At 37.0% G+C, this 11,335-nt stretch overlaps 1 protein-coding gene across 8 annotated transcripts in view; it reads right to left on the bottom strand.

Moving 5' to 3' along the window:
- The window catches only part of svilc (supervillin c), a 32,408-nt gene that overhangs the window by 15,273 nt on the left and 5,800 nt on the right, over nucleotides 1-11,335 (bottom strand). For 3 of the 8 annotated variants that reach the window (XM_081384782.1, XM_081384783.1, XM_081384784.1), the window contains exons 1-10: nucleotides 10,385-10,829; nucleotides 9,356-9,520; nucleotides 7,728-7,904; nucleotides 6,463-6,497; nucleotides 4,711-4,772; nucleotides 2,893-3,041; nucleotides 2,530-2,758; nucleotides 1,351-1,874; nucleotides 316-403; nucleotides 51-98 (exon numbers count right to left, since the gene is read on the bottom strand). In XM_081384782.1, coding sequence (XP_081240908.1) covers nucleotides 51-98; nucleotides 316-403; nucleotides 1,351-1,874; nucleotides 2,530-2,758; nucleotides 2,893-3,041; nucleotides 4,711-4,772; nucleotides 6,463-6,497; nucleotides 7,728-7,904; nucleotides 9,356-9,520; nucleotides 10,385-10,695 — 1,788 coding nt within the window. In that variant the 5' untranslated portion in view covers nucleotides 10,696-10,829. Of the gene's footprint in view, nucleotides 1-50; nucleotides 99-315; nucleotides 404-1,350; nucleotides 1,875-2,529; nucleotides 2,759-2,892; nucleotides 3,042-4,710; nucleotides 4,773-6,462; nucleotides 6,498-7,727; nucleotides 7,905-9,355; nucleotides 9,521-10,384; nucleotides 10,907-11,335 lie in introns of those variants that run through there. The other 5 variants (XM_081384785.1, XM_081384786.1, XM_081384787.1 and 2 more) reach the window with 4 other exon arrangements.

The following is an 11,335-nucleotide window of genomic DNA, read 5'->3' as shown; positions in this document are numbered from 1 at the left end:
AGTTAAAGTAACTGAAACACATTCTGTATAAACTCACATAGCAATCTTACCCAGCATTGAGTTTGGGGAGTAGATTCAGCTGTACTGACAGTCTCATCCTACAGGGGGCAGTGTGGAAATCAGGGAGAACAAAGATATTGAGTTGTGACTCACATACTGCATGCTAGCATATTTGACCTCAAACACACATGCTGATGTATTTATTTACACACAGAAATACAAATAAACCTCCTAGTCAATATCACCCAGTTAAATATGCTTTGATATTTCAGGTGTCTGTAAAAACACAATTAAATTAGCATCTCATACACACACCTGTGGCCCACTGTTTACACTGATATTGCACCTTGCCTTAGCACTTTGCTCCTCCTCTTCTTCTTTAGTTACTCTTGAGTCTGTCAGCCTGTGAAAAAGACTTTCTCATTTAATAGGAGCCAAACAGTGATGAATTTGCTCTAAAACATACCATATCAAACCATAACTTAAAATAATTTAATAACAAATACCAGTTTGCAATATCAAGCAGCATAACAGACTGTTTTTGTAAGAAATGAAAACAGCCTTGTGTGTAACAAATGGCCGTGCCTGCACTTATGTTAAAAATAAGGTGGATAGATTTCATCAGATTGTCATCTAATTTGAGGTACATAATCCTCATACTATGTTGTTTAAAATTAGCACGTCGGCTATTTTTATGGTGAGTACACAAATCAGGAAATTAGGCAGTATCTTAGCAATGCTTTGGGGTATTAACATGAGACTCTCTATGTATTATTACCACAATGGCATGAGTATACAGCTTTGGTACAGGAGCACTTTTGTGAACTTCTCCCTTTAAAAACCTTGGTCAGCTCAAGAATAACTTTGTAAAAATGCAATTTTATTGTATTTACATGAAAGAATTAAAAGAGCAGTTTCATGTCTATCCTTGTGTTGTTCAACTGGTCGAGGTTGATGTGGGATTTAGAAAGTAATTAGTAATAAGTGATACTTTATAGAGAGAGTAATTAGTAGAGCAATCTAATCACACTATTGAAGATGTAATTAGTAGTTTAGTGATTAATTACTTTTTTAGAGTAACAACCCAACTCTGGCCACCATACCAGTATTGGATTTGCAAAGTTTCAAGCCAGCAATGAACCAATTTTCTAACTTTTGATCCAATAATCTTTGAAAAACTGAATGCCTTAACTATCACTTTTCACAAATTTAATGTATCCTTGCCGAATAAAAGCAAATAGTAATAATTCCTTTAAAAAAAAACTGGTACTGGGTCTTACTGACCCAAAATGAATGGTACTGTATATCTGACAATAAACACAAAGAGCAAGGGATTGAAAGCGAGAGAACCTGTCAGTGATGTCTGAGTCTCTGCTCTGTTCTGTGATCTGGAGGTCTTCTGACAGAGATGGACATTCCTCAGGCTTCGGCGCAGATCTTCGTGTTCTGCCGTGTTCTTCCTTCCTTCCCCTCTGCCTCCAGGGAGCGCTGGAGAGACGGGCCGGAGATGGACCCGCAGCTGACATATGTCTCTCCTCTTTCACCTCCCTCTCCCTCCTCTCTCCCCCATTCTTCTCCAGGCCGTGTCCATTCAGGTCGTCTCTGTCTCTGGTTCCACTCCTCCACACCACTCCCTCGGAAGAGCTCTTTTTCAAGATGCCTTTAATCTGCACTGCATTCTGGGAGTTGCTGCCTGCTGTAAGCTTCAGATGGGGTGATGAGGGGAGTTCGGAGGAGGAACGCCTCTCCTGTGAAGAGCTCGGCCCAGAGAGACGCACTTCACTGGGCTTCAGGTTGATGGACTCAGCTTGCTGTCGGTCAGAGAGGTGAGGAGTCAGATGAAGATGAGGAAGCTGAACAGGCTCTCTCTGAAGCTAAAGTGGAAGAAAGGCTTATAAACATCTCTGGAAAAGACAGAGAAGGTACTCTAGAAGTTAAAGTCACAAGAAAAATGGCTTGTGTTGTGTTTTGGATGCTGGTGTCATCAGCAGGTTGCTTAAGCATGACTTATGTGTTCAATGAAAGTTTTGCTGTGAAAAAAATCTTCTTCCCAATATCCAATATTTCTACTTTATTTTCTAGTAGGAAATATCTGAACATCCTTCACACAAACATAATTTAACAGAGCAAAATTATTAAGATTTATTTTTTAGAAAATATATTGTGGATGAAATGTATAGTTTATTGCTTAAATAAACAGTTTTAAGCAAACTGACATTAGGGTAAAAAAGTCCAAAATGCTGAAAACCAAACCAATTACCAGAAGTTCCAATTATCTGAAAATGAAGGAAACTCATGAACATAAAATAAAAAGAAAATATTTTTTCTGTGTTTTTCCTTTTTTATTGTTTTTATTTTAATTATTATATATATATTTATATTTTTTTTTTTTTTTTCATGGTCACCAGATCTGAAGCTGACACACACTGATTAAAACAACATGATGACTGGACAAGTGGCAAATAAAGACTATGCCAAGTGATCACAGACAAGCGGAGCTATATGTTCATGCACGCCAAATATACTTACCAAATTGACCTCATCCACAGTGATGGGCTGTGTGCGGTAGCGCGCACCCTTCTGTCTGCGTCTCTCAGAGGCCTCTAGTGGGCTGCCGTCTCTCACGGGACTCCCCACAGCACCCAATATGGGCTGAGACAGTTTATTGAAGAGAGCCAGTTTCTCACTCATAGACAGTTTAGTGCCAGCATCATCCTCCACCTCTGCCTCAGGCTCACCTGCCTCACCCAAATGAGGACTGAAGGAGGAACAATAGACAGTGAATTAGGTCATTCATTTGTAGAAGTACTTCTTAAATTGGCAGTGGCACTGCTTCTGTAAGCGTATTAAGGTGCAAGAAATGAGCATGTTGTATAATGAAGTCCTGCCCACCTCGCTGCCATCACTGTTTCCTCAAAGGTGATTGGCTGAGTGAGTGCTCGAGGATCGTTGTTGCGGCGAGCTCTGCGCTCATGGAAACTACTACTGGAGCGAGGTTTGAGGAACAAGGACGCCTCGGGTGAAGCTGTCTTCTCCAATTCCTGATAGAAAAACAACAATGTAATAAAAAGATTTAAATGGTGGAATTAAAAGAGAGAGAGCGAGACATGTTAATAATTCACCAAGAGATACAGTTGACCAAAAAAGTCACTTTTACTTTTTTGATATGTAAGACTTTTTTTATTGATTTTATTAAGGAACAAAGCATTAAAGTGATTAACAGTGACAATAAGACATTTTAAATGTTACAAAATATTTATATTTTAAAAAAGAACTTTCATTTTTCTAAATAATCCTGAAAAAATTATCAAATGTTTTCCACAAAAATATTAAGCAGCACAATTTTTTTCAACATTGATAATAATAAGAAATGTTTCTTGAGCAGCAAATCATCATATTAGAGTGATTTCTGAAGGATCATGTGACACTGAAGACTGGAGTAATGATGCTGAAAATTCAGCTTTGACATCAATTACATTTTAAAATAAATAAATTTAGAAAACAGTTATTTTAAATTGAAATTATATATATATTTCACCGTATTACTGTTTTTATTGTATTTTTGATCGAAAATGTGCAGCATTGGTGAACATAAGAGACTTCTTTCAAAAAATTGCAAAATTCTTCCTCACTCCAAATTTTTGAACGGCACTGTAATTTGAAAAATTGAAATGTGTCGATTCAAAACATAATTTTTAACTGCGTAGAGAAACGTAATTACTTTAAATTCCTTTTTATTTACACAAATACTTCATGCTTCACCAAATCTGTTTGATTCACAACAGGAGATGTTTAAAAGAATGTTCACGCTGCTCTTTTCCATACAATGAAAGTGAATGGTGACTAGGAGCCATCAAACTCAAAAACTGACCAAAAAGTAAACTCATAAACTCAATTATGTTAGAAGTCATTGCATATTTGCAACATCATTCATGTTGCCATATACTTTGAATATGATGAATACTGTATGCTGTGTGAAGACGTGTCACCCCATATTTAGTCACAATTCACTTTCATTGTACATAAAAATAATTACTTGTGTGTTCCATGTAAGAAATTAATATCATTTCTGTCACATCAATATGTGAGTGAGTTAATGGCACAATTGTCATTGTTAGGAGAACAATCCCTGTATTTTCTGTTTCACCAAGAAAATGCAATTGCAATGCAATTTTTTCATATCTCTGTCTCTGGTGAAATGGGTCAGTTGCAGGATGAATTAAATAGATCCTGCTCTGATAGTCTCGGTAAGGAAGTCACAGTAACAAATGAAACCCAGTGGGTCATACGGTAACCAAACACTCCAGGTGTCCTATTACCACCTACGACCCAAACACAAAGCATAAGAACAGAGAGGAAAAAACATACTGGAGCAGAAAGAGAAAGAGAGAGATTACTCCAAAATTTCAGTATCACAATGCTTTTTAAAATGTATAAATATACTTTATCCTCAACACATTCAAGAAGATTAAAAACATTTTTGTATGTGAGAATGAGTTCTATGTGTGTGATTTCTGATACACGTGTGTGTGTGTGTGTGTGTGTGTGTGTGTGTGTGTGTGTGTGTGTGTGTGTGTGTGTGTGTGTGTGTGTGTGTGTGTGTGTGTGTGTGTGTGTGTGTGTGTGTGTTTTCCATCCATGGCAATGACCTTTTTCTATTCAGGCAGCAGCAGTTGCTAAAGAGATACGGTGGGCTCTTGTTTCACCTACTTTAAACAGAGACATCTTGGCAGCTACACTCATCTTGGCTCTGTCATCTGTCTTTACATCCACTGCAAGAAAAACAGCAAGCACAACATTACAAGGGGAAAAGTATCTCCAAGTCACACACATGCATTTTAGAGCAACAGAAATGCCAAGCTAATCGAAACTGACACATCATAACAGACTGCATTACTTGTGGCACAATCTGAACAGATCCTGCTGATTCACACTACACACACACACACACACACACACACACATATCTAATTGAGGACATAACATACTGTTTTATATAGTAGAAAGGTTACGTAACTGTAATTCACACGCTACCGCTAAAATACATTTAGCTTTTCAGAACGATTTTTGCAATTAAGGACATCCCTAAAAAGGTTGTCAGATTTAGCTTAGTTCTGGGGACTAATTCATTTGTCCACAAACTATAGCTATCTAAACCTATACGCATTTGATTCCCCTGAGATCATGATGGTGAAATTTCTGTGTGAGATCACTAAATGACTAACAAACATATCATACATGTTCTCTCACGCGCTCATAAACTCATTGCTCTGTGTTTGGCCAAATGCACAAACAGTCTGGCAGATGTATTCTTCACCTGTGCGTACACTTCTCTTGACTGGCAGATTTATTGCTGATCTCAACACACACACACACACACACACACACACACACACACACACACACACACACACACACACACACACACACACACACACACACACATGTTGTGTTTCCATGGGGACTTTCCATAGACATGATTTTTATTCTGTACAAACTGTATATTCTATCCCCTAACCCTAAACCTAATACACACATCATTCCTCCTTTCCCCATGTTAAGTTTTATACTAAACGTGTTTTTAAGGAATTAGATTATTATGCAAGTGTCACTAAATTACTGTCCTAAAAAGCATGGCTTATATTTATAACACTTTAAGCTTTCTCTGATACAGCCTTGTAAGATTTATCCACTCACCAGTAATAAAACAGAGGTCATTATAACTGTTTATGACAGTATCCACTTACTCAGAATATGTGCATGAGTAAAAGTGTATAAGAGTGTGTTTATGTTTTGGTTTACTATGTGTATTGCATTGCAATGGTACTATGTAGCGGTAGAGTTGCAAAATTTGAAAAGACTGCACAGACTACAGTTAAACAACCATTTACAAAAAAAAAAAAAAAACTCCATATACACCTATATACACACACACACACACACACACTACCGTTCAAAGGCTTGGGGTCAGTAAGATTGTTTTTTTGTTGAAAAAAATAGGATGCATTAAATTGATCGGTAGTGACAGTAAATACTTTTACATTGTTACAAAATACTTTTATTTCAAATAAATATTGTAATTATAAAATCTTGAGAAGCAAATCAGCATATTATTATGATTTCTGAAGGATCATGTGACACTGAAGACTGGAGTAATGATGCTGAAAATCTTTCTGACCCCAAACTTTTGAACGGTATAGTGTATGAATACTGAATTTCATCAAAAATCTGAAACACTTCATAAAAATGCTTCAATATTATAACATCCTCTCTGTTTTCATCAATTTAGCTTGTCACAATTATGTCTACTCGATTTAGTGAGTTTTCAGAGTTTCTCACTTGCAGGTTTTTACTTTGCCACCACTTTTTTTTAACTGAAATTAAAAAGCAGCAAAAGACTTAATGTTGACTTTTAGTTGATTATCATTTTTAACAGTGTAAAATTGTAGGTTAAGCACTTACTTTGCGAGGTGTCCTGATTTTCATCGTCCATCGTTCTGTGAAATGAAGAACTTTATGAGAAGTCTCAAAGTAAAAGGAAGGACCACAAAATCAAACTCACATTCAACTGCTCACTCAGTCTTTCTCATGCAAAGGAAGTGATACACATACATGGTATACAGAAAAAAGTATTAAGATGACTTCACACTAGATCTGCTTTAAGAAGCCTCTCCTGCAATATGGGCATTGTGACACACACACTCACTCAGACACATCTGTGCAGGTTATATGCATGACATAATGCTAACTATTAAAACTATGAGCTCTTACACACACCCTGTTTGATGATCCTATCAAGCACAAGGGATACATGCTGAACTCATTTCCTGACTCAAAGGAAAGGACTGTGCTGAGTATGATATCTGGCATTTGTTAATATCTTCCAGGTATTTATGATAGTGAAAGGATTTTACTCTTAAATGACTAAGTATCAACAAACACACACACAGCACTTTCTTAAACATTTATTTGTTGCTATGCAGGGTGTATTTTCCTGATCCAACAACGTTTAAACCTATAATTAATAGTAAAATATAGTAAGTGAAAGAAAGTGCTGAAATGTTACTTAAGATATGTCAATGTTTAATGAGCTCTTGATCTCAGTAAAAAACATAATATTGTGAAATATTATTACAACTAAATCTGTTTTCGATTTTGATATGCCTAGTGTCTATTTACACCAAGTTCAAGTAGCCCGCAATGATGGCAGAGGCTATTTACACTGACTCCGCCCACCGTTATCTGATTGAGCGAGACAAAATAACAAAAGAAATCCTGCATGGAGAGTTAGGACGTGTGCCGTTAGCTTTTCCAATCCGCTTTTTACCGAACTCATTCTTTTCCCTTTTCTCATTGCAAATCGACTGGAGTAGTGTTTATTATAAATAAATATATATATTTTTAAATCATCATTCATCAAATCATCATATTAGAATGATTTATGGAGGATCATGTGACACTGAAGACAGGAATAATGGCTGCTTTATTATCACATGAATTTTCACTTTTCACTTAGTGTAAATATTCCTGTGATGATAAAGCAGCCATTATTCCTGTCTTCAGTGCCACATGATCCTCCATAAATCATTCTAATATGATGATTTGATCCTCAAAAAATCTTTATATATATATATATATATATAATAGAGCATGTGCATGTTTTAATGGTTTTTGTCACATGAAAAAAGGTTAATGACAATCATAACAAGCAACTGCTGTCTCCATACCCACAACTCTCCTTTATCTCACAAGCTGTGATGGGTTGAGTACGGAAACGTTCACTGTTTTTGCGACTCCCTGCAGGATCCCCTGGCATGTATCGACGGGTGCGCCGACGACTTCCCTCGGCACTTGGTTGAACCGCTAGGTCAAGAGTCAAGGCCACCACGCCGCCATCAGTGGTGCTAATGTTTGAGTACACAGACCAGAACAGATGGCGGAGAGGAAGAATGTGAGTTTGTGAAGGAAACAGAAACAGAGAAAGAAGGATTGAGTCAAAGGAAAAGATTAGAAAAGGACACTACTACTTCTCACAGCACACTGAAGATGGTGAGATGTTAGACAGCATCAATCACACTGTCACCATGGTGCCAAAACTACAGGTACACATTAGCGTTATGTTAGCACCACAAAATGTGCACATAATACAATTCATTACATAAAGAGATACCCTAAAACTGATATGAAGTGCAAGGGCACATATCCAGCCAACAAAGAGTAGCTAAAACACTGTTAAACATATTAGAAACTAACTTTTAAAAAACACTTTAACATACATTTTTTTTAATATGGTGTGACTCCTAGATGTGTGAATAAATGCCATTTATTAATTGCTAGTCAATTAAACAGTTGTGCAGACTAATATTTGTGTGAAACTGTGATACATTTTTTTCAGGATACTTTAATGAATAGAAAGTTCAAAAGAACAGCTTTTATTTGAAATATAAATCTTTTGTAACATTATAAATTTCTTTACTGTCACTTTTGATAAAATAAAAATATAAAACCAAAATATTGTGTAATGTTATAAAAAAATTTTTTTTTACAAAAATATTTATATAACGGTATAAATGTCTTTACTCTCACTTAAAAAAAATCTTACTGACCCTAATCTTTTGATTGGCATTCAAATATATAGTTTTTCTTAGGCTGTTGAAACGTGTATCTGCCTAATTTAAGTGTATTTTGCAGCAAATTAGAAATAGGTGGATGCTTAAAGGTACACCATGTACATTTTTTTATTCAGAATTTAAATAACGAGTCAGTGCATCATCATCAATCCTCCTTCCAAAACGTATATTTATATTTTAGACGGGGCGGGATGGTTTTCGCGGGAAATTCGGCCCGTCTCATATAGAGAAAAGTTGCTCTGGCTACTTTGACGTGTGTATGGTCATGGTGCAGGAGTAGCATAGGTTGGCTGTCGTTCACAACGACTGGGAAAGATTGGCATGAAGCAGCTAAATCACTTGTTTAAAAAAAAAACGCCGAACAGAGGAGAGTCTGCTGGCAAAAAGAGAAAGCGACAGAGCTCGTAATAAAACAAGAATCAACATTGGCTTGGCTTTTTGGATATGGCGAGAACTGAGGGATTCGAAATGTTGTAAAGCCTTAGACTAAGGCTTTACAACATTTCGAATCCCTCAGAGCTTTATACCCTTTATACCTTAGCAACCAAAACAATGTTGTAATTGTAATGTCGCTAAAGGGCCAGAAGTTACATAGTGTACCTTTCATGAAATATTATTATTATGCAGAATAGTGGTGTTAGAGATAACTGAAAATGTCTTTGGCTGTGGAAATACAAACAGAATGAAGCAGGAAATGAACACACACACTGAGACACACTCCCTACACTCTATTAGACGGAGCAGGGCTCGAGGTTTGCTGTAGAAGAGCGCTCTTCAGCTGGCCTACTGATACATGAGTGTGTAACTGGGGTGTGTCAGGGGTTGAGGGCCCATGGGAGTCTGGAGGGTTTTCCCCATCCACTGTACCAGACGAGCCCAACAAACATCCCCTGGAGAGGGTGATTGAGAGAGACAGAGGACTTCAACTGGAGGAAATAAAGTGTGCAAGGCAGGGACAGCTGAGAGACATGCACAGGAGGGATGGCGTAGATATAGAGAATGATGGAAATGTAGCTTGCAAAAAATTATTAATAGGTCTAAATATGAGATTTATTTATTTGACTTGCATATAATTTTTGCATCCATTTGGATTATAGAGTTTGATGCATAAAGTATGAAACGGGTAAGATTTCTGTAGTATTCACTATAAACTGAATGTGTACACAATGACCAGCTGTATATATTTATCAATAAATACAGTTTGTTTCAATCTCATACATTGTGACTTACGTAATATGGCTTGTTCCACAGCTAGCCATATTTTAACTATAGTTTTTAACTGAATAAATGTAATCATTTTCACAATGAATAGATTTGTGCTGATTCTAAGCAGTTTGACTAAATGCTTTTTGAAAATAGGATTATTTAAATACAATTAAAATAGATGATTTAATAATAAACTATGCCATGATTTTTTGAGTGAAAATCTTACCTGTTTATTTTATGCATGACTGACAGATATGCATCACATTAACTTTATTAGATTGTTTATGTCAAAACAGTGTATTCCAAATGGATGGAAATTTTATATGTAATTCAAATAGATTGATCTTAAATTTAGGCCTATTTTTAGCAGAATTTTTATCTTGTGAGGATTAGAATATATCCAAAGCTGGAAGTCCTGTGTGATCTTCGCAGAGGATGTAACTCCCTCACAATACATGATGCCTAATTTATGTCCACAATAAAGCCAGGAATGTGTTTTAAGAAAGTAATTCGGATAAATTTCGAGAGGAATCCTCAGGAAAGCTCACCTGTTTTGGTGTGTGCTCTCTCCACTGGTGTTCACCTTACATCCATTGGAGATCCTTGCAGGAACAGGCCGTTCCTCTAATGGTGTCCGTCCATTCCTCCCCATCCCTCCATTCATTCCTCCTGAAACAGACTTTTCCACATAGTTAGAGTCACGGACGCCGCGTCCTTCCCTGTCTCTTCTCGACCACTTGGATGGAAGCTCCTCTTCCTGGCTGCCATAACGTTCAGCCAGCTCTCGCCGTCTCTCTGCTTTGTAGCGAGCTATGCGTTCAGCTCTGGACTCCTGGGCTGCATTTTCCATTTTGTCCATATCATCAACTCCAGTTTTGTCACTTTGGATGTTTGAAGTAGGCCGAATAATTCCTGGTGTACGATCAAGATGATTTCAATGCCTCAATTTGGAAAACAAGGGTGGAGTCCCAACCGTAGAAATGTTTGATTGATCAGAAGAACAAATTACAGCAGGTTTCTCGAACAATATGTTTGTGTATCATCCTCATCACTTCCCCGAGGACATGGCACTGTCAGAAAGCAAATAAAAGAGTTCTTAGATCATCCGCTCGACACACTGAGGTGTCAGATGTCTATGGATAAATGGAAGGACGAGAAAATACTTTCATTCAACAATCAACACCTATTTCGACCCTGTTCTGCAAACCTGCAAAATTAGCATTTACCTTTCCTATTTATCAGTGTAAGTGTACTCCATGACCTGCTTTAGTGAGCTTCTGAATTTGGGAAAGTCCTCTTGCACTGACACTCTACACCTCTGAAGTGCAGCTCATCTCAGCAGTCTTTTTAGGGCAAGCCATTTATCAGACAAGCTGATCCATCAACACCAACACAGGTGTATTTGAGTGTATTATTAGTATTGGCGTACTACAACACATTTTAAGTAAACAACACAAGTCAGAAACAGTAAATAGCAATTGCCAAACTCACAAAAATGA

Source organism: Scardinius erythrophthalmus, assembly GCF_964197995.2.
Source record: "Scardinius erythrophthalmus genome assembly, chromosome: 1".
In the NCBI taxonomy this organism is placed as follows: Eukaryota; Metazoa; Chordata; class Actinopteri; order Cypriniformes; family Leuciscidae; genus Scardinius; species Scardinius erythrophthalmus.
This window is presented reverse-complemented; position numbering and strand designations above follow the sequence as displayed.